Below are 25,205 nucleotides of genomic sequence, written 5' to 3'. Positions count from 1 at the left end.
GATAAACTTTCTATACAGTACGTATCAGAATTTCATACGTTGTTTGCAAATTTTGTAACATGAATTTGCACGATGGAATGCCAGTTTGTGTACGAAAATCAATTTTCGTTTCCACCAAAATACTTTTCACCGAAACTTTCCCGGCAAACGCACAAAATGGAGTGAACAAAAAATTGAATGAATGATAGGGAGGTCACATTCTATCCTGTGGGTGTAATAATAATGAAAAATACGTGCTTCAAAATACGCATTTATTCAGGAAGACAAAGAACAGACAAGCGGGCCAGAGGCTGTGGGCAAACAAAAATGAAATGCAACGTCAGCGTCGGGTGGGTCGGTCGACCTTTGTGCCCTCGCAGCGCGACGATCCCCCGAAATTCTCTGTGTAAAAATTGATTAATATTGTCCCAACCGCCTCTGCCGCAATAAGTGGTGTATATATTCACTCTTTCATGTTGTGTAAAACTCTTCAAAGAAAACGTTTCCAACTGTATTCCACTAGCAATAATCTATTTTTTTTACAAAAAGCGAAATAGGTGTGCAGCGTAGAGTGGATTTGGAACAATAAAAAATAACCATTTGAAGGAATTGTACGAGTGAGACTGCTGACGTTGGATGCATTTATGCGTTTAGTTTCATGTCGTTGTCACGTTGCGCTACAAAATGGAATATGCTCCGGATAAAAACATTGTAATATTTTACTTACATCTTTCAGTACAAACGCCTGAAAAATGTACGTATACGGACGTTTTAATTTTTCGACCGATAAAGTTTATGGCGTTTATTACCAAAAATATAGGTGGCGACATTTCTGTGCGGTACGGAAGCGTCGTTGGTTTGAAACGTAAAAATGTGAGCGCAGCGTGCACGGTGCTTGTGCACATTATGAATTGAGTTAGAGCAACTCGTAAGCCGGCACGCGGCACGTAAAGTGACGGCATGGACGGTGGTGGTGCTGGACGGTGGACTCTACGTAATTGGTGTGTGTAGCTTTTTGTCGTGCTGCGGCCGTTCGGTGTTTGCCGCTCGCGGTCAAGTTAGACTAAATTAAATTGTTGTATTTTTCACAACAAAATGACTGTGACGTACTCGTCGGTTACCACCGCGTCCTAACGAGGCCGACGCTAATGTTGTTTGGTCGACGATGCACGTACCAAAATTTTTGACTCGCGCACTACCATAGTTAAATTTCAAATAAACTAATTTTGTTTTTACAAACCTTTATCATATTTTACTGCTCGCTGCGTTTACTTTCGATTCATTAAATTGACCAGTTTGTTTTTACAAGTTAGTCGTAAAATGTTGCTTAGAAATATTTACGAGTATGACAGGATTATAAAATGTTCAATGTCTTTTAATACCCGATGTTTTACACCGGCTTTGTGTGATCTATTAAAAATAAAATGAGAGGTGTCAAACGCATTATGAACCCTAACAATTAATAGGAGCAATCAAAGGTAACGCGTACCAATTTAGGGCGCGGGCTAAAAATTGGATATGCGGTGAATAATAATTTTCCCAGTGGAGTGAACTGCGTTGTCCACATTTAAGGTAATTGCCAACAGTTTCGGCTGACGTGGCGGCCGGTAAGCCTGACACTCGCTCCCATGGGACCACCCTTTACAATCCCATTTATAAATGCCGCTTAATCAAATTTTTATTTATCGCTCCCTGAGTATTTTAGCCGTATGAATCGGTGATTATTATAATCCAACGTCAAAGCTTTGTAATTATTGGTAATTTATAATCAGACGTACGAAACTTTTATGTTTATTTCTTAATATTAAATTAACGATTTAATACACTGGATTATTTTCTTTAGTAATTTTAATTTTATTTATTTATATGCATTTAATTTTGAATCATTAAGTTATAGTAAGATAGGTATAGAACATATATCACGTGTCTTAGCATTGAATATAAATCTATCAAATTTTATATTTTACGGGCAAAAAGGTTGATGGGTACTACACATATTACCCGGCCAATGCGGTTATCGATCAGTCAGACTGGCCGTCGTGTACATAAATAAAAAAAGTATGATCATGATCCGTTTGCACCTTCTTTTTATAGCCACTTCGCAGTATATCATTTATATTGAACACGGAAAAATATTCCCCTAAAATTTTATACGTTCATTGGTTTCATTGGGGTTACGGCAGTAACTATAGCAACGTAATAATGATATAAAAGTATACAACTTTACAACGCTCACGTTTTAATGGAAATATTTTTGCTTGAAACAATTTATGAAGAATCTCCCTTTGAAATTATACGTAAGAGCATACATACATATGATGTAGAGGAGGCATTGTATTTTAGTATCTATCAAAGCATTTTCCAATTCCGATATGAGATTAAATTAATGTGGTTCGAATATTAAAGTTGACATAACAGCATATATAGAGATGCCTGTTTCACACGAAATAAATGTGTCGAGTATGCAGTAATATTAACAGACTAGTTATTTTTATACATTATAATCATAAAGCTGAGGCAGTAATACGATTTCAGTTTATTTCTCCTATTCCCAGGGCATTGAACTGACGTTCAATGAAAATACTGTTTGTTTTGGCGGTTGCCCACCAAATGTTTGCCTTACGATTTCATAGTACTTTTGATACACTTCATTTTTTCTCAAGTAACTGCGGCGACGACGGTCTTGCTTATGAAAATAACCTAACAAAACGTGTAAACCGACTTTGTTTGCTAAAGTTGTACGACGTCTAAAAAGCTCTAAAATTTCCGCAACACAGGTAAAGGTGTATTAAACTTACTTTGTCAGAGTTCCCTGCGGCTCTATAGAACATGCGGAAAAAAATTAAAACAGTATAAAAACGCGTTGATTCGGTGAGACAACATGACGGGGGGCGCAGGGAAGCGTTGTCACACTTGAGATTTACAGGGAAAAGGCAGAAGGAGGGCGGGGTGCGCGGGGCGAGGGGGAGCGCCACTTGGACACGTAGCGGACGCCCCCCGCCGCACCTCACACCCGCCGTGCCACTTATTCATCATTTACGTACATTTGAGTGTGATTTCGTTTGGGATCGTCCCAGAACTCCGGCCCTCTTACTCACTTACATTAGTTACATTAGACGTTACCGAATCTTGTTTTATTCAATTTCCACATCGCTATTATCTTTCGCCACTCATAGTAATAGGGATTCCTTTCTGACGCGTAATAATATTTCTCGTTACTGCTCCCTCAAAGGTTTAAGGGATTGTATGTATTGTTATATGAAAGCAATATTATTTATTTTACTCAAAACTCAGCGAGCTGAATATATGAGATTGTATCCTTGAGGTAGAACCGCTGACAATTTATTTGGGCATGTAAAGTACGTTTACTGTTACACAAAATTTTGCTTACGATATTACCTGTAGGCGAGGGCTATAAACATTTTAATTCTCAAGGCTCAACTTTACCACCTGACATAATTCTATCAGGTTATACGAGAAAACTCTAACAATACGGGAAAATTGAGTCCACATTTCTACAGGCGACCGCTGAGTTTGAAAAACGCCAGCACAACAGCTCACAGGGGGTTAATTGTTTGACTTTTGTCGTTAACTTTACCGGTCATATGATACGTAAATGTCGGGTGAAGCTTGCTCCCTTACGTACACGACATCTGCTAACTTTGTCGTGACGTCATAATTATAGTATCGAGCTCGGCTCCGGTTCCTACCTCGTTACCGATAAGATACCCCGTGAAAATCTCGACGACCATTGTTAACTTGACGCGGCGTGCATTTTTTCCTCTATTATTACCGCGCATAAATATTCAAGGAGAAAACAGGTACCGGCCTTTGAGATCGAGCCGTGCAGCGATATTGACATTATAATGAATCCCCCTTTAAACGTCTACGCTTTGATTGGTGAAATATGCAATGAATAAATAAAATTAGCTACACGCTCAACGATGATCCCGTGTAGTTAGATGAGATAGATTTACATTTTACAAATCTACAAGATTTTAAGATGATTTCTTGCAAGAGTAGTTTCTCCGACTAAGTTAAATAAGCATTTTTAGCGGACGTACAGACGTACTATGTTCAGACCGACATAGTAGTATGTCTGAGGCCGTTATTATCCTCCAAAACCATTATGTATTATGCGTTCTTCAGAAATATCTCTTAGTAACCTTTGCGAGAGGATTGCATAATATATTAACGGTAATTATTTCAACATTTTGCTCTCGCCGACTGTGCGTTGCTTTCACTTCTCTTCCAATTGTTTGTACGTTATGAACTATCCGAACAAATTATGCGGAATCCCGACACATGGATGCTCTCTTTTGTGCTTACTATTCATATAAGCTGATGCTCATAAAAAAAATATCTGAGTAAAAACGGAATTCATTGAAAAATTAAACTCGTTGATAAAATATTTTTTGCCCAATTTGCAAAATTGGTTTGTTTACGTGTTGATTCATCGTTATCATATTTTATTGAATCCGAACTCACAATATCATGTTTGTTTCAGATGGTCACCAGGACAAAGAAAATCTTCGTAGGAGGGCTATCGGCACCCACAACGCTTGAAGACGTAAAGAATTACTTTGAACAATTCGGACCGGTGAGTACCTATTGCAATGTTTTATCGACACGTTAGGTTAGGTTAGTCGTTATCGGAGTGTAGTCGCGTAGCTCGGCTGCTACGGCTATTAGCAGAACGAATGGAAGCGTTTAGCCGACATATTCCACGCAACGTGTCTGCGTTGCGAGCGCAAAGTTGCGCCAACTTCGTTCGCGAAATTTAATTTTCACCAAACTTTTTGGAAAAGTGTACTGAATTTGCGCTGTCATGTCTCATTTGTTATTAGGCAACGCTAATTTTACCCGCAGCTAAATCATTTCGTGCACATAATAATTAAACACGTTACCCTCAAATTTGGCGCGTCGGTCAAACTTGCAAACTGTGTTATTGTGATTATATGCTCGCTTTACTTGTTTTGATGGAAATTCATAATACAGCAGCTTAGTTCCGAGCGATTAAACTGTAGATAGTACTCATTTTTATTTAGAACGAATACCGTTATATAAAATTGAAGCTTTCAGTTAAATTAATGTTGTTTTAATGGATACTAAATAACAAAGCCGTGATTTAAATCAAGGAAACAATTTCTCTGTCCCGTATTGTCTCAGGTCGATATTGAATAAGACTGTCGTCTTAGCACCAATCTATCGTCTCGTTTCTCGAATGGCGTCACTCGAAAAGAGACCTTTGTTAGACTATTTAAAGTTAATATTCGCGTGGCGATGCGCGCGTGCCTGTAAGTCTGCGATAACTTGGTCTTTGTCTGGCGGCCGCGACTCGCGCAGGTGTCTATCAACAAAAGTTTCGTCGTAATTAGCCCCGTATCTAGCGTGGATGCGGACTAAGGAACTTTTCAGAATTCAACATTGGCTACAGCCGGGGAGTCATTGTGCCAGCTCTCAAAGTAATCGGAGCCTGCCAGCCGCCCGCGACGATCAAGACCTTCATTACCTATTATGAGAGTTTAGAATAAAGCCAACGAGTTTTTCGGAGTGAATGTGATTGATGCCGAGCGAAGGAAATATCCCGGGAGAGATAAAAGGAATTTAATGAAGAGTCTTTAAGAATAATGATTAAGGGAATGGTTATTCCTTTTGGTCGGCGGCCTAATGATGGGGTCTTTCAATTACTTTTTGTGACTACGAAATATTGTGTAACCGCAATTATTCTAATTAAATACGAGATGCAAAGAAATAGCCGGCTTGTCAAATACAACAAAAATATTCATAAAGCTGGATTGATATAAATTAGAAAGTATTGTTTTACTAAACAAATCAAGAATGTATGGCCGATAAAAATTTAATGTAAAAACGAACCTATCTTAATTCATTTTCCTAGGCTAATACCGCCGCTTACAAGCGTGTTGTTTAATAGGCCTTTAATATCTCTACATATATTATGCCTAAGGAAGTAAATATATTACGAAATACCATTATTACATTCAAGAACGCACACCGAGAATTCTGATTACAAATTAATTCAATAACATTGAAGCCGTGCACTGTGCTCCCGAGCCGGCGTCATTTCGTAAGGGTGTCACATTTTGAGCAAGTTTAATTAACAATCTAGTCGCTTTTGTAGGTGCCTTCATTAGTGTATTTGTGGATAAACATTGCGCAAACTCGACGCGTGTGAGGCTCGTGCGAGAGGCGAGCGGCACGACTTGAGATCTTACATCAAGTCGGCCGAGTCACGTGCTCCCGGTACACAAGCGGGTGTTGTGACTGGCGCGCCCAAGCCTACGCACTCGTCGCCTGTATGCGTAGTACACTCCGTGACTCCGATATCCCGATACCGGCGTTCTCCCTACGTGCGAGCTTTTCGAATGCAAACTGTCTCAGAATATCAAATGAGCCACTTAAATACCGAACACAATGACTACGCCCACCTGAAGCAAAGGCCGCGGGGACGCATGCACGCAACGCCGCCGTAAATGAAAGCCCGTCGGGCCGGGGGTGGGCGAGGTTCAACCCCGGTAACGATTTCCTTCAGATAATGGAGAATTTTCTGATGAAAGCTGCTCGACAGTGCCCTTTCAAGGATTTAGGAACCGTCGGATTTATGGGCCGAACGGTCGACGCAAATTTTGTTCGTCACGACATAGTTCTGCCTATCGCATGCATAATAGCGATCTGTTCGCAAGATTTCTCCGTGAGAGCATTCTTTCATTGAAGAACTTTTAAGTGGGACTGCTGGGGTAGAACTGCAGAACTAAAGAGTTATGGAGATAACGTGCCTTCGGTAGTTTAATCTGCACAGATGTGGCGAGTAAAAAAAAGAACAGATTGCAGCGAGTTAATTTTATGGCGCGAGAACGCTTAAGCTAAAACAAACACGTACGGCAAATTACTTCCGGGCATACATTTTGTGAAACAGTTTTAAGGTGAAGGTAATTTGCCAAATCCAGTTGTTTATTAATGTACTCACGTTATTCTTGCAAGGAGCTATCCTGCTGAATACTTATTGAGTTATAAATACTATCTTGGAACGGGGCGTTAGCGTGTTTATGTTGGACGTTTTTAAAACGCGAAATTGTTTGAGAATATGAAAACATAGTTTCGAAACTTAGAAAACATTGTATATGAATGAGAGCGATTTATCACAATAGTCAAGTATACGTTACACGATAATTTAATTAACGCAGATACATGACCGAAATCATTAATTACTCGGCACATTACCTTATCCGAGCCAATAACCTTCATTAGATGTTATCTAGACATTTAAGCCCAATCAGGTTGTAATAGTCAGATCACTTAGTCGAAACAAGATACTGGTACAATTGTAGCATTATCGAGTATCTCCTTAACTAGGTAGTAGGAAGTTAGCTAAGCTCTCATATCAGATATCACTGGCTAGTTTTCACATGATACATTGATTTGCCGGACAATTAACACATGTTTTTTAACTGTTTCTCTGGCGAAAAGAAGTGATTTCGCTCATTCCTACAACTCGCTTATTATCACGAAAATAAATTCTGAATTCAACCATTATTAGTACGCCATATTCACAACACATACATAACTTTTTGTTGGTACTTTGATAGATGAAGACTTAACCAAATTTAGTCTAAACCAAGCTTCAGTACTGAAATAAATTAATGGTCCATTATTAAGAATCTGATCAGCAAAACGAAAGTCTGCAGGATATTACATAGAAAGTTGAAACAATTCAAATAACTAATTTCAAACAGAAATTAATTTGAAACGTTTTACGAGAACCGCAACAAAATTCAAATGGTGGTTTGGAAATCAAGAAAACAGAACTCTTATATAATATGTAAATCGCAGTTGAATTCACTTGAAAGTCGAAGCTGCCGCTCCGAGATGCCGACTTAAAAATTAATTAGCCGAACGACCGGTGTAATCGCTGAAGCCAGTACCGATTAAGAGTTATCTGGAAGGGACGGCGCCGGGAATGTTGACTCCATCGGCCGGTGCGAGAATGCCCTTTCCCTCGCCTCCCGAATGCCGCTTAGGCTCTTCTAGCTTCCCGCCCAGCGGCCTCCGCCTGCCAATCTCTGCCCCCAGTCGACAGAAAACGCACACTTGGCCCTCACAATTTCACCACGGATTGCTTATATTTTATTTTTTTCTCTTCTCATGAAAATGTATGCCGTCTTTATCTGTCTATCTGCCTCGCTAAAGCGATCTTATATTTAATGTTAAGCGGACAACTTTATTCACAACAATTTTGGGCGGAATGTTTAAGTAAAAATGCTTTCTTTCTGTGAATATTATTTTTAGATTTGGTAACGCGAGAAAAATAACCGATTATATTCCATCCGCCAACGTAATTGTTTAGTGATATTTTCAAGGGAATTTACGTCAAATTACTCCAACCTTGTTTTGTAAAATGAAATTATGTGAAATGAGTAAAGTATTTTTCATAATCAGATTGTACTAAAATTGTGAATGATAGCTGTGAATCTAATGGTATTTCCTCGTAATTTAGCGCCTTGTGTTGTAGACTGAAGGGCTCTAGGCAGTGACGTTGAAGTTTCCCAACCAATATAAAGTTAGTGCGCGTTCGCTAAGCGTCGCACGCACAAGAGGGTGTCTTTGAGGAAGTTCCGTTGCATGCTTGATTCGCTATTGTTTTAGCCGTCGAGCGAGACCAAACTCTGACCGTCGCAGCTCCGTCGATAACTAGTACGCAAGTGTGTTGCCTTGCGATCCAACTTGCACGATTACTTGTTATTATCTCAACATACGCTGTTAACTTTGTATCGGCTATCGACATGTTCTCCCCGAGTCTTGACTGCGACTGGTGGCGGGAATTGTGAACAGAGTTGCTCTGCACACGACTGCATAAGTGCATATGGCTGGGGAGTGCTGTTTGTGCAATTGTTTCAAATTTGAAACGCTTTGATTTCACTTAGTTTCTTCGATTGTGCATTTGATTATTACTTTGAGGTGGTTTAGTACTTCGATGTATTAGTTTTCATGATAGTACTTTATCTATGATATAGTTTCTCTAAGCTCCCACATGTGAATTCTCAATTAATTTTATCCAAAATTACTTACAGGAATCATGTTATGAGAAACCACACACTTGAAAAAGTACTTATAACGAGGAACCGCGAGTTATTTTTATTTACCCATAATGTTATCATAGGACATAAACCTCGAGTAGTTATTGCAAAATTCAGGGTATATCGTCGAGTGTATTTGACCAGGGTAAACAGACGAAAACCGGTAGGTAGTCAACTTTAACGCGCTCACTATCTAAACATCGTTTAATGTCAACAGTACTCGAACTGTGACTGAGGCGGGTCAGGAATTCGGCTCAACTATCGTGTAGTTACCTACGATATCATCGGAGGCCGTATATCAATCAGTTGTTACAACGCTCCACGGTTGTCGTTTATCTTCGGGCCCGCTCGGATCTGTCTGTCCAGATTCGTGCATTGTTCCGACATTAGCCAGGGCCGCCGAAACGGTGGATGTCTGAAATGCCAGTGCGGTAGTATAACGTTCCTGTTGCAAGCGCATCGAGCGCCCGATAGCGTTTCCAATTTCCTGACTTAAATTGCTCTAATTTGGTTATGCGCTGACGGGTGATCGAAGGCTGCTAACGCTGACCACCGGCGACACTCGCTTTTTGCTTTGTAATTTTGGTAGTGTTTGTTTACATTTCCCTTTTGTGTCTATATTTTTGTTTATAGTTACAGTGAAATTGAATTTGGTCACTTGAGTGCCGTACTCTATCCGAGTCACGTCATATTTTTTGGGAAAATATTCCATAAGTACTTACAATTCTCCAGCAATACTTTTTATTTTAAAGAATCTCAGCTTTACCTTATCGTGTATGCAGAGAGGCATTTATTTTTCCGTTGTAAAACAAAACCCTACTGTAGGCACGTATATATTAGGGTAATGGAGAACTAATTACCCTCTCGACCGGTTTACAGAACCACGCAATTGTTCCTTAAGGACCTCTACACTTTCTAAATATTTCTATACATTTTCTGTTCCGTGCGCTCGAATACCTACCTACTTCAAAATATGTGTGCTATGAAGAAATTGTGGACTGTATTATTAGAATGTACAGATTATTATTTTATAACGTTTTGTTCAAATGGACATATTACTGAAGTTGTACTTGATTCAATTACGGCTTTGTGTTTAGCGCACTAAAAGATAAAATACTATTGCAAGATATTGGTACAAAAATATGACTATCGTGAATTTGCAGACTTGTAAAGTGAAGTTTTTTATGCTCATAAACCCTTAAACAGTTTGAGACATAAAAAAGCAAAGTAAAACAAAATAAATCGCGCTAAAATCCGTAAAACTAGTTCAATTTCAATGAATGGATTAGCATAAAATTTACTTTGATCACTAAATTTTTTAGGTTAATTTTAAACCTTCCAGCCTGTTACGACTCCCGAGGGAAGTGTTGGGGTTGTCTATTCAATGTCAAGACCAACACTTTCGTACAATTTATATTCAAAGTATCTGTTTACTTTTAAACGCTTAAATGGCTTTTGAAAATCGCTATAAATTGTTCGAATAAAAAGAGCCCAAAAACCAAAATGGAACAGGAAAACAGCTGACTATATGTATTTATAACGAATTAAACATTTATAGAATCACGGTATCGGAATATCGAATAAAAATCTATGGGACAAAAAATATATTCGAGTTTAAAAACAAAATCATACGACACTCGGTCTCTTACATTTGAAATATAAATTGAAACGATAATATCTTCTATTATGCAAGTACGTAGGTTTATTTTTGTGTGAGCGAACTAAACGTACATTGATGTAATAGTTTTCTTCACGTGAGGTATAGGGGCGAGCTCTACAATAGGGTCGCCATATGTCGAAATATTTGAATAAATCGGTACATTTAAGTGACACTTTTGATTATAATTCCTAATCCCTTCTTGTAATAGGTTTTATACCGAAACACATTTCAAACGAAATAACATAAGGGAACTTGTACTCAACACAAAGACAACATTACATGTTAAATTAAGTATAAACGAGATTATCGTGATACAGTCCTGTATTATTAACACTAAATAAATATCAGCCTAAATTCACAAGTTCACTGAACTACGGGTCCCTACGAAGGACTAAACACACATTAAAACCTCATACACGCTCATTTGCTCCCACTAAACGCACACATGCACACTTTTCCTTTTTCCAAATACGAAAAATCCTCGTAACAAACGTCTTAAGATGGTAACCCTATTTGGGATAAACGTACCCCGCGGGCGAGCGATTTGTATTAGCCGTCTAGTACTGTACTCGTAATTGTCGACGCTGGAGGCTACATCGCACACTCTACTTCGTAAGAGGGGCAAATCCAAAAAAAAGTAATGAGAAACCTCCAATCGATAGCCTCTTTCCTTGTCTCGTTCGAACTTGCTCATTATTCTATTAGAGTTTTGTGTTTTGATTTGTCGCTCGTATCGGCATGTGATTTTGCGGCAAGGAAAATATGAAAGATATTTTTCTTAATTAAAATATCGAAAGGTACTTACAGTGATTTGAAAAGTAGAACGTGCTTGAAAAGTACTTTTGCTGTACCTACTCAATTTGTTTGGAGGCTGACCAGCATAATTATATTTTCAGATATTTACATAACATGCCTATCTTCTACAATTTTCATTGTAGTTTCATATTTAACTTTTTGGTCGTGATTTCAAATAACAGTAGAATTTACTTACAAGTCTTGAATTTACTGCTTCAATAAAAAACTCGCCTACAAAAACAAAAAATAATGACCACTTTAGTCAATCCCCACTAAAATCACAGCACCGTTTTAACCGTATAAAATGTTTTTACACTGGTACACGGAATATAAATTTATAAACTCAATTGAAATGCTATAAATACAATTCACGCGTCAACTGCTTGATCCCGTTACAATGTTCGAGTTGATGGGCCGATATAAGCCGATCATTTGCAATATAAAAATAAATGAAAAACAACTGTACCGCCGGGAACTGCGTTCTATCTGCTGAGGTTAATTCCGGTTTTGTATTATCCGGTATTGTTTGACGACCTATATGATGTACTATACCAGCCTTTTGTTTGTCCGGGTTTGTTGCGAACTCAATGTTTTCATTACATACTGCTTTTTATTCGTTTTTTAGCGGCGGTCTACAGATAAATCAGCCTCTTTGAGGTTTAATATTCTTCAGTTATGATTTAGGGTGTTAAATATTTTTATATTTAATTTAAAATGGTTTTCCTCGAGCTCATTAAAAAGCATTTCTAAATTTCACAATTCTTAAATATCTGTTATTGAAACACTGTAACGTGTTTATACAAAATATATAATAACATTCTCAGAAGTTGCTGTAATAATTAAAATATGTCATCCGCTATTCGAATGACTCGCAGTTTCCATTCCTGGAGATTATAATATTAATACGGCAAATAAACTCCCTCAGAGCTGTATTTAAATAGTCGAGGAAAACAAATACACAATTATACATACATAACAATATATCAGGATACACTAGATTACCATTTTCTTCTCTTTAATTCTTGCAAAGATTTATCTTATGTGTTTTCCGATTTACAAGTAAAATGGGAAACCGTTTTAAAATAGGAACAAACATTACGCATATTACATCTTAGCACTCACTAGTAATACAAAAGAAATAGCGTTTCGGTTGATACAGATACATACTGCAAATTAATATTAATATCCTGCGCGTACAATAATTAACATTAGCGGGTACACGCAGCAAAACTACATTAATACGTTACGTGATAATTATATCAAATATACTTACTGAGATTCACTTATCTAATACCTAACCGAAGGATCGTCTCAAACGAGAAAATCAACGTAGGCATATGAATGAGCTTGCTACAGATAGACTCGCCTTATTCAAAACTCTTATAGAATCTCAAAAGGTTCGTTCCACGCGCGTGTGTACGAACTCACTTCGCCGACCACGTTATAAACTTGCCTGAAGATGATTTGAGCATCAATTACTCCCCTCATTTCTTTCAATCTGACGTTAATTAAAGTATTTTAATTTCGCAATCCCCTTGTCTTCGCACCGTATATAATTCTTTGTTCTCACATCGACTTTTCCTATAAAAAACGGCTTTGCATGTGGATCAAGCTGTTATATTATTCCTAAATTTTGATTGCCTCGTAGAAATCCGTCCGGATTCAGAGGAGGGGCTCTTCGTTTTTTCATTTCAGTTCCGAGGGACAATTAGGTATGCTAATTCATTTATTTTATGACGGGTTTGAGCAAAAAATTCTGGGAAAAGATCACTTTTGGATGGAGATGACAAGTGTGGCGTTTGTATTTACAGGACAAAAAAGAAACAAAATGTCCTTATCCCGCAATCATTCGAGCTGAGCTAGAAATATGTTAATAAATTCGCTTAGGTTTCTTATTTATTTCTGCTTTACTTTAAATATTCCACTTGAATAGCCACGTGTTATGTAAATAAATGTACGAGTGTACGAGCGAGCCCTAATATTGTCACACATTGCGTACTGCTAAATAATCAGTTCCTATAAACATTTAGAGGGGATGGAAGGAATTCACGTCGCGCACAGAGGCAACGGGACACGGTAAACATAATTAGGCGAACGGCCATGTTGATTGGACTAGACGCGCCGACACTTCCCGGAAGAAATTGCACGTGAAAGGTAATATTTCACTCGGATGAGATCCTTTGATACGCATCTTGGTCACGGCACTTCTGTTTTATACATAAAATAAGATTAAATTTCCTAGACATCCACATCTTTTCCTGTGACTCGAACAAATTAAAATTTTTATCGAATAATTCTCTCTTGCAAAAATAAGTTTTACACACGAAGTAATCGTAACTTTGTCATAAAAAATCCAGGTTCGCTTGTTTCGCTGGCGAGTAATGGTTATTTTCAATAGTTAAATTCAAAACGGCCGGGATCGACACGAACATTGTTTACTTAAGTATCTTCGCGCCGGGTTCATCCGGAACAAAGTTTGAATTATATTGTTAATGTTAACATTCGGTACGCAAACTAACGTAACTGGAGTATTGTTAACAAGTTTCAGTTTGTTTTATCACTTACGCATTATCCTGTGACGTGAGGAGGAAACGACGAAAAATAACAACAGGAGCGGGCGGGAGGTGACAATTCAAACTGTCAAATAATTCAAGATGCGGCACGGCGTTTCTCACAATCAGCGAGATCTACAGCCGTTGCGAGCGAGACACCGTACGCTCCTTTTTTCCATTCGGTTTGTTTATTTCTCGTTTCACCTTATAAATATAAGAGTTCGGCATCTCTGCACGAATTCCCAAGATGAAAAGGTATTTTTCACACGCGGAGTGCGGCGCGCCATTGCGCCTCGCAACGGCTAAACTGTATTCACTGCAAAGCTTTACGGTATCGATGGATGACTTATCATCATATTTATTTCAATACTTGTACGTGTACGTATGTAACATACTTTCAATACAAAGTATTTACTCTGTATTATAAACCAGTGTTAACTCTTCGAGCTACATAAACATTGTCTACTGTTGAAATTAACATAACCTAACATGGATTGCAGTCATTTACATAATGAAGCATTATAAATACAAGAGGATCAATACCATTACATAAACCGATTAATAAGTTAAATATTGAGTAGAGGTGGTCATTCTATCACCGTTAAATAAATAACGATTGACGCTATTTAATCGTCGCAACAGCATTGCTCACTTGCAGCATATCGTCGTAACGTCGCATTTTCGTTACGGTAAAAAAACAAAAGCAAAGCGTGCCCAAAGTAATAAAGCCACTCGATTTCCGCTACTCAGAATTGAGAGAATTAAAGTTCTTTTAAAGCAAAGTTGATTTTAGTATACGCGGAATGTATCCAGAGTAATAAGAATTCCCTAGTGGGGCGGTCCGCGCGGGGCAGGGGCAGGTACTTTGGCGAAAAAACGATGATGAAGCACGATCATGTCGTCGAGATCCCCCGCCTAGCTGACTGACAAATTGTCGAACATTTTTTTCGCTAAAATTCCTTTCCTTCGAATCCAATTATTGAGTCTCACCGATAGAACAGTTCAGTGTCTTTAGTTGGTCCTGCGCGAAGCTTATTTACTTGTTCCACTCGACGCGATCTTGGGTTATTTTTAACTGTTGGCTGAGCCGCGGCTGCGCTCGCTCACATAAATTGTGTGCGCTTTGGGTTTGGGTTTGTTTTAGTGTTGCAAATATCAAAAAGACGTGGAGAGGTCGACTGAATATTGTCTCCGGCGAGGGCGCGCAGGCGGCCGGAAGGGCTGATGGAGTAATATTTCCAATGCAAACATATTTTCGGTGCGCTCTAATTTTATTCTGCTCCACGTTTGGTACAATAGGATGTGCAATTTCGTTCAGCTGAGGCTGCCTAAATTGGTCTGTTATGCAAGCATCAAATAAAAGCGAGTGTGTGTAAGCATTCCGTAATATAATATGAGCGATGTTGAAATAAGCTTACCATTTGGAGAACAATTCAACGAATACGTTGAATTTGTTATTGCTTGATTCGAAAAGCGCATCTAAAATATGCTTTCAGCACTCCACGTTTTTCATTTCTGACTTTGGTTTGTAAGTTACCAAGCATACGACAGCTAATATGTGTGTTGGATAATAAATGTTGCAGAATTTTCTCGTAGCATTTCAAGTGTTTATTCAGCCGTTTTACTCTGGAAACCTATTGTTTGATTTGTTTTCTGCGAAGCAAAATAAACAATCGTATTACAACAAAGCGGCACAAGTGTGTTTAATAACTTGCAGTATTATATATCAACTCGTAATTCGTACGAAAGCCACAAAAGTGACGTTCATGAAAACGTTATGGTGTCACAGAGAGTCAAAGCGCAGCCATCAGCGCGTGATGTCAAACATATATCTGCCAACTGTTTCCCAGAACGCGGGAAATATGTAGTATTGACAGCTGTAAAATATAAACATGCAGATAATACAACACGCCCGCGTCGACCATCTCCCTAAACGGTAGAGCCCACTACCAACACTCTAACTCGATACAAACCGTGATAAAGGTTCGATTGTATGCAGTAAATAAAATATGACTTGGCCATATTTCCACTTTCGTTTCTTCTCGTTTTATGTCCCTTTTTTCTGGCCTCCCTGGGAAACCGTTCATACAAAATACCTTTCCGATATTGCCCAACTTTATTAGCATCGGGCACGTGTTTTTATATCTGAAATATCTTTCACTTCTGCGGCACTTCTGTGGAATAAAGATTGCCACATGTGCTCCGACATTATATCATGATATATAAGAAAAGTTATTTCCTTTCATTCCTGTAATTTATTATAAGTGCTATCGGTGTTGAGACCTGGCAAGAAGACGCGATTTCATTTGCAACAACTTGCGTCGTTTATCAATACGCGAGCCTTAATAAAACTGTTTTATTAGAACGACGAATTTTGTCATCTTTTTAAGAGCATCGTTTACGGCCGAACGTGATGGAGAATATAATTTTAAATATTCCGCTTAATTTAAAGTGCGTGGTCTGAAATCGGGCATGAATTGAGCTTACGGCGCAAATAAATAGCTTCTTCGAAAGCTATCCTGAAAGCGAATTAGAATAATGCGCTGCGATTTGGCGTTTCAACAAACGAGAGCGCAGAACGGCCCTCGGTGGATTATTCGGCTGTTCGGGTGGGTTCGGCTGAATTTGGGTATAAATGGAGGTGTCGTGACTATAAGGGAGATTCACGATCGGCTGAGGAAGCACACTGTATCGGATAGTGCAAGAATCAATCGTATGAATGTGGAACATTACAATACATGAGGATTTTTTGTTAGAAAACAAAATGGGATCAACGAGGAAAGTAGAAACAAAGTGTAGGCAAATTGGTTGAATAAGAAAAGCATTATCAGATTAAATTTGTACATCGAAATTTAAAAAAAATGTGTATGATAAAATAAAAAAAGTAAGACGAAGCAAGATTCAACGATGATGTTCTGAAATCTTTCCAATTTTATATAACGCATGATAAAGAAACCGCGTTGCTTAGTAACAAAACATTCACTCAAAACGTATGAAAGAACACGACTACATTAAAGAAAGTATACAAGCAAAAGTTAGCAATGACAATAAAAATCTGAAAGATATAAAAACGTCGCAGTAACATATAAATGTCACATTAACAATGTGCAAAATCATACAAAGATACGTAATGTTCCGAAGTAAATAGAGTACAAAATAAATTGTCACACCGTACTTTTGTCGTTTGCTACCTTTACATTGTTATAAAAAATAATCGTCACTGTAATCTAAGGAATGGATGTTATAAGGATATGTTCTTACTACGCAAGAAAGTAAACACTACCTTTTTTCAAACAAAGACTACCACGAATGTTCGTATTGCTAACATATCAAAGTGAAAAAATTAAAAGAATGACAAACAATAAAATAATTTGACACTTTTTTTTAAAAATTAACTAACTTTTTTGTTTAAATAATTAATTTAGTTACAATACATTTAACAAACACTTGAAAATGATTTTAAGATAATCATAAACAAGATTTAAAGTAAATAAAATTTTCTCTATTTCAAACACTGCACGCAAACGTAAAACTAACGAATAATATTCCGAAAATAGCAAAATTCAACCACATAACAACCTCAACATGTAACTGGCAAAACCGCAAAAGATCCTTATAATATTCCCCGTAATCTTCAGCAGTGTAACCGCAGAGAAAATGTATTTCATTACGAACATTAATAAGTAGCATCACAAGTACACACATAAGCTGTTCTCGCGTCGGATCAAATGGCGACCTGTCCCCGTGATGCTAATGTATGCGATTAATGGAATTACTTACGAGTGCGACGCCACTACGCCACGGAATATTCTCGTCTATGTATTCTGAAGATGGTTTTAGTAAAGGTTTTTTGGAACATGATATCAGGTTTTGCGTTACAAATTTTCTCGAAGCCTTAAAAAGTCTTTAGGCACTTAAAGTCATAGTTTGGCTTTAAGGAAAAATATGGCAATTGAAATGGTATAAAAATGTATTAGACAGAATAAACGAAATCTGATATCAACTTATTAACTGTTATTCAAATAACTCACATTGGTTCAAAAGACCGCGGATATTATTATAAAAAATAAAGCTTTAAAAATAAATATTCAATAACTAACTAAACAAAAGTAAACAAACTGTGTTGCGATACGTAATATCGTAATCTTCATTTCATACGTTTTGTCATAATACAAAAGATCGTAAATCAAGAAATTGCCAATAAATAAGTTGCAATAAAGTATACTATCATGGAGGAGCTTAACTCATTTTTGAATTATTGGACGGCGGGAGATCTCATACGGCGCGCAACATGTGTTTTATATCATCTCATCTCTGCTGTATTTCGTAACATCAAGCTACATAACAGTACGTACCAGATTGAAAACGGAGAAACTACACAGAGGATTCAATATAGCAAAGGAACGAGAAATAGGAAGCCGAGTTGCATTCATACATGTTGAAAAGTCATAATATGATTTCGAATCGAATGCGGCGCGTATGTACGTTTTTATGGTCTTTGTAAGCTCTTCGAATAAAATTTTATTCAAATGTAACCCCATCTTTATACATCCACAGGCTTAGGGACGTACGTACGTTCATCTTTTGGGATATCCGATGATTTGAGCTCTCCATATATTCCGCGTGTACTTTATCTTTTACATTACTTTAAATCCCCACCATCGTTTTTATCCTTGTAGAGTTTCAATAAAAATCTCTTGTTCCTCAAAATATTCATAACAGGAAAATATCTGTTCGCCGGTTATTTAATACTTTAGCGCTGGACGTCCAAATTTTCCGCAGTTTCGCCTTTTCAAAATTTTGTCTATTAACTACCGATCCTAAAACTTTTTATGGCCCAACATGAAGCTTTAAATACTCTCAAATGCCGTCCTTAAAATCAATAAAGGCGTACTTTCATCAGCGTCCAAGTAATAAAACCTGCTTAACTGTTATCCGCGGCGATGGAATTAGATAATGTATCTTTGTGAAAAGTTCTTTTTACTAAGTTTAAAGCTGTAAAAAATCTAATTGCTATAGCAATAAATATTTGGCGTTCGGAGCGTGGTGTCGCTGTGAATGTCGATAGGGCAGGAGTGTTCTGTAATGCATGTCAATAAGGATCCTTACAATTTACACAGGTTCCGGTGTAACCAAATTCTTGCCGTCATACATTTCGAGGATTTGATTTAGTGGATACTTTACATGTAAATCTTTGATTGCGTTAGACACTACCTGGAATAGAGGGATAATTTCATTTCTGAGATAGATAGTTTTAGTACCCGAGCTATCTTAATATTTCACAACGTTCCATAATTTTATAAGATTAAAGTCCAGGCTGACATTGAAGATGAAACTCGTCTCACTGTAAAAATCTTTTTGAAAAAAATAATCTGATTCTATTACAAAGATACGACCATTACCCAAATTGTCAAAGAAAAAATAAGCCACTCAAACCCCTAGATATTATTTCACATTTCGTAGACAACTAAACAAGAGCAGCGATATAAAAATAAAACCGTCAATAATCCACAAAATTTTCCGCGACGTTCACCTTTATTCTCTACGTCATAAACTGTCTGATTTGTCATATCAACTCATAACTCAAGGCATCGGTGGGCAAGATTTAGATTCGGGTATTGCTGTCAATCTGAAAAAAACGTCACCGCTTTCGTGTCCTCAGCCAAATTGACACTATGACGTAGGTATAGCGGAAACGCGAACCCTTTTAACGTCAGTTGTATATGGGTTTTTGATGTATCCCCCACGATGCAAACAGATCACGATGTGTCTTTTCAAACGTCCCTAGTAACTAGCTAGTTCAGATTATAGAGTAACTTTCCTTGACTTTGTATAGCCATGTGATTTCCGGAATAATATCAATACCCATTTTAGAGAAAAATGGGTAGGAGAAGACATATTCACAAAGCTTAAGTAAAAGACTTGTTGAAAATTAATGGCTACTAATATGTTTTGAAAGGTATTGGTAGGAAATTTTGGACTTAATCAATATGTTAATTACAATCTCAACCTCTTGGCCCGTATTGGTACATTTGGTACACAGAGGCTTTATCCTCAAATCGTCTTACCGCAAACAACGCACTTGGCAAGCTTGAGAAAGCAGTTTAATACTATTAACACTCGACACAAGTGGACAGTGTATAGACAAAGACATTTGGGTATCTGAGAAGTAATAAAATTGATACAAATCCTACTTTTTTTTAAGTGAATGCACGTTTTTTAAAGTTATTATTGTGTTTTAAAGAGCACTGTGAACCAACTGTGAACTATAAAAAAATATTTGTTTCATAAACTTTCACAAGATATTATTAAACGACCAAGTAAGAGAGATATTATTAGTACTAACGAAAACTACTTGCCTTTGATTTTAATAACCACGTACCTTTCAACAAGAAGCATAAAAATATACATTACAAAACATCATAAACTAATCCTACACCAGAAATATATCCTAACGATATAAATTGACATGAAACAGTACCTCAAGTCGGGAATACTAAAGGACATTTTATTGTCTCAATTACGCTAAGAGTGAGTTTGAATCTCTTTGTCTTATAATAAACAAATCTAACTTTTGTTCAGGTTGGCTGAGTCTGGTATCTGTCAAAGCATTCCGAAGAAAACAACAAATCTAGTAGAGAACCTTCGGAGTTTGCACGTTATTTGTTACGTTAGGAGATATTTGATTTCGTTATATGGAGCTACTTACATTAAATTTTAGGAAGCATTTTCGTGAATGTGGGTCACACATGTTTCTACTTTTACCTGACAGTGACTTCGTTTTATATTTGTTTTGTTTTGGATACGACGGGAATGTTCATCAATTTTACGAAAATTAAAGTTAGAAAAAAAAACTTAGGTATTATGATTTGAATAAGAACACGATCTCCAATTTATGGTAGAAAAAAAAAACAGGATTGTATTGATTTATTTTGAACGTTTTTTACTTATAACATTGTTATTGTTTTCAATACCGGCGTAAACGAACTCAAAGTACAAAAGAACCGGCACTATTTACAAAGTGCAACAAAACATCAAAACCAAGCTCAGTTATTAAGCAAAAAACTTAAAGCAAATTAAAACTCGCATATTTTGCACAACCTCAAGCACCCTCGACCGGACAATTCAAAAGAAATCAAGTCTTGGCTTCTTACCCTTTAATGTCTCGCTTTTACGGAGACCATAAGACTGGGGTAGGTAAAAAACAAAGTGGAAGTAAATAAACATTAAACACAAGTACTTAGAACGTTTTCATTAGAGAGCAACACTGCAAGCTTGTGCCGACAGACAACGATTATTACGAGGAAATACTAATTACTGATGATACTCGACACTTTAAGTGTTATGGTAGATTTTTTACAAGCTTTTGTTGCATGTACGGGCATAATGTACACATGTTGCAAGCATATTTGGAGCCGGGTTTATAAGCAATTTGGTGTGTAATAGGGAACGAATTTCAAGAGTATTTACTCGCGTTGAAAATATTTTTTACGCTGTCATTAACAAACTACATTATGTTATGATATATTATTATTTATTTATTAGCATTGGTTGCTTAACTCCCATAAAAGATAGAATTACTTTAAGCTTTTCTTATTGATGTCTGAAAAGATTCCTTAATAGATACATTACTATTTAAAGAAATTCAAATTAGCATATAAAAACGTGAAAAGCGGTATCATTGCCACTAGTTAATAAAGCAGAGTTACAGTAATCAGATCGCATCGCGAGTCGCGATAATTCAGTAAACAAACTATAACAATGTTACCGACAGCTATTGTAGTTCGACTGTTTACTTTTATTAGTGTGCCTTTGATAGCTGCAAGTGTCGTTGTTTTTATGGCTCCAAGCTCAGTACCTAATCATTTAATATTAAACTGCTTTGACCGCCACTCCAGCAATGTAATATAAAGGAAATTGCTGATGTAATACAGTTTTGTTTAGATAAAGTCGTGGTGATTTAAAATTGATACTTATCGGGGAATATTGCAGTCATTTACGTTTTTCTGTCGCTATTGTAAACAGTTATTTGCGGTTTAATGTACCATGATTTGATGTTTATTATATTACCTATTGTACTGTTTATTTTGCATCATCTTTCTATACAACTACTGTTTCCGTGAATAATATAAACGGTATGAAAAAGTTAGACAATGAAAAGATAGATGAATTTTAACTGGTATTTCTTTCAGTTACTGTCTCCGTAATCTTTCCGTTGACGTAAAACCGCTCAGGGAACTTAAAACCACTCTAAATAGATTACCTATTTCAAGTTACTTTTATTTTGTTTTTTAACAGAATGGACAAAAAAGTGCTACCTGTTATGCATTGAACGTAAAGCGTTTTAAAAATGCAACAACATATATGAAAAGGTTGAAAACTGGCTCAACAACAGTTTTAGTTGAGTTTATTTTATCCCAACAGCGTACCGCGACTTAGTTTAGGTGAAGTAAATATAAAATACATTTATTTACCTCTTACAACAATATAATGTATTTAGAAATTATATTTTATAATCTTCCTGCACATTCAAAGCGTATTCTTTGTACAAAATTAAGTACGTAAAAAGTGTTAATAGCCAAACCAACTTTAGTCACAATGATTATAATTTCAGGAGGATTTTGTTAATGGACAACACTAGCCTGTATTGTATTTTAAACCAACCGCTTGCGCTGCATAAAATTATGATATTATCCTAATGTGTGAGTATTAACACGCCGTAACGGATATTGTATTACAATCTATTATGTTTAGATGCGTTCAATGTTTGATAATTGCGTTATAATTCGTGTAACCTTAGCTACCTACTTAATGTATTAACAGCTATTATTTTAACATAAAACTCATGTCCTGAAATCTGGTTAAAAACATCAATAACAATTCTTTACTTTAAATGTTTTTGACAAACACTAAAGTTAGCGACAAATAAAACTATTGTCAAAGAATGATAAAAGCCAGTTTCCCTTGGTGTGTATCTCGATCAATATCGCCCGGGGCGCACACCTGTACGCCGTGTAACACAAATAACCAAGGAGTCCTGATAAAGCCCCGCAGTCCACACATCGAGAGCGGGCGGTCGCAGAGATTTATACGACGTTTTTATAGTTCGCCACGGACGTTCCTTGTTTTAATTTCGCGCAAGGATCAACGCGTTTCTCGGCCGTCGGCGGCTGTGGCCCTACTGCGGCGGTGTCTAGCGCCCCTATTTTGCCGCGAGCCTAATGTCGCGAGGCGACGAAATTTATCGCGCCGCTTGTAATTCCGCCCCGCGAGTGCCACCCCGCGCCGTCACCCGCGTCACCCCGTCACCCGACAACACACTTATAACGTTTTCTAATGAAATTGTCCACAAACTCCCGCTCGCCGCAACCCCCGGCCCGTCGACGCCGCCGGATGAACCGAAAAAAGTACAGCTCGCGTTACTAATGGCTTCATTTATCACAGTCACTAACAGTGATACACCGCAACGACGTTTTATATTTAATTTGGCTCTCTGCGGAATAAATTACGGTAATATCGAGCCCAGAACGATAAAGGACGAACGGCAGCCTTCTTGAGTTATCGGGACAGGTCATAGTACTAAGACTGTAATCTTCTTGGATTAATTTGTTCGTGGCTAAGTGATAAGTTAGCCGGCGCACCCGCGTCGATCGAAACTTACTGTGTCGCTCTATGTGGACACTGAGTCGACGAGTTGTCGGAACGATTACACTGTTTCGTGTCGATACGCCAGAGGAACGTACAAAGTTAGTGAGCGAAACGAATACGGCGACACGAGAGCAGTCTTGAAAAGTTATTCGACAATAAAGATAACGTTCATGTGGACGTTTAGTGAGACGTGTAGTAAATTAAAACAATAAGGCGTATTGCACGCGTCAGGTCGACGGTGAATGGCGGCGGGAACGAGCAAAAATGGTTGCAAACACATTGAAATAAAGAAGTGTTTCTTGGCACTTATCGCGAATTGTGGTTCTCTTTACAGGTCGGTTTATGCCCCACGTAATTCAAAGCCCATGGAGCCTGACATATCGTAGTAGTTTACTACGAACGATAAACAATCACAGAGATAGAACGGCACACGTATGTTTTCTAGCAACTAGTGTTTAGTGTTATCTTAAGAGGCGTTTCTAGGCACTGAATTAATGAGTGCTCTTACGGTAACTTTGCATTTGCTTTACCAAATAAACACATGCACTTGCTACGAATAATAAATTCTACCTACATCATGTCGTACAAAGTTTAAGTGCAAAAATTATTTACTATTTTATTAAAACACCTTTTCAGACCAATATCGTTCGAGAATATGCAACATTTACACCTAAAATTCAGTTCTAATGTTCGTATTTTTATAATTGTCAGTCGCATAAACTCTAATTTATCATTTGATAATTGAGTAGCTGACGTAATCAATACTTGTACAATATCTCAACATCCGAAACACAAATAACTCAAAACAAACCACACGTCTTTAAACAGTTATACATGTCCACGAAACCATTCAGTATATTTCTAACTACCACAATTCGGCAGTACGTAGGCATTCGCTCGCATTACCGTCTACATCGCGAGATTAAAGTAAGCCCACATTTAAACAGCGAACCGCGTAATTTGGCAACTGAGCTGTGATTAGATAGTGCTTCACTCTCGTTAGCTTAATGAGAATGGCTTTGTTAACCTTTGCTTTAAACATTAAACAGATATCTCGAAACAGAAATTGTGATTGTTACGTATTATGTCATGTGTGATCGAGATATCGCGTGTGTACCGATCGGTTTGTTGATAAAAATGGGTTACGGTTCTAACTTTTATGCTTAGGAAAATAATAGAATTTATGTTATTTGAATCGCAAAACGGATTCAGCGCAATTTTTATGTGATTTATAACCATGTTATTTGACCAAAGGTAATCAACAGATGTTAAAATAATTGTGCCAAATATAATTATTTTAGTAAGTACCAACTCCATTCTAAAAGAAGCAAAGTTAGGTAAGATGTTAAAAATTCGATATAAAATGTTTTACATTCACACTTTGCAACAAAGATACAAAGCAACGAGAAAAAGAACATAAATCAGAAGACCTGTACGCAGTTCCTTGTAGTCCTAAATCTGAAATTACTTCCACGA

At 37.3% G+C, this 25,205-nt stretch overlaps 1 protein-coding gene across 7 annotated transcripts in view; it reads left to right on the top strand.

The window, feature by feature from the left end:
- The window catches only part of Rbp6 (RNA-binding protein 6), a 471,739-nt gene that overhangs the window by 303,358 nt on the left and 143,176 nt on the right, over positions 1-25,205 (top strand). For all 7 annotated transcript variants that reach the window (XM_076113243.1, XM_076113245.1, XM_076113242.1 and 4 more), the window contains one exon: positions 4,487-4,579. In XM_076113243.1, the coding sequence (XP_075969358.1) occupies positions 4,487-4,579 (93 nt within the window). The remainder of the gene's footprint in view (positions 1-4,486; positions 4,580-25,205) is intronic.

Source organism: Anticarsia gemmatalis, chromosome 4 (genome assembly GCF_050436995.1).
Source record: "Anticarsia gemmatalis isolate Benzon Research Colony breed Stoneville strain chromosome 4, ilAntGemm2 primary, whole genome shotgun sequence".
In the NCBI taxonomy this organism is placed as follows: domain Eukaryota; kingdom Metazoa; phylum Arthropoda; class Insecta; order Lepidoptera; family Erebidae; genus Anticarsia; species Anticarsia gemmatalis.
Note: the sequence above shows the minus strand (reverse complement) of the source record. Positions and strands in the feature narration are given on the sequence as shown.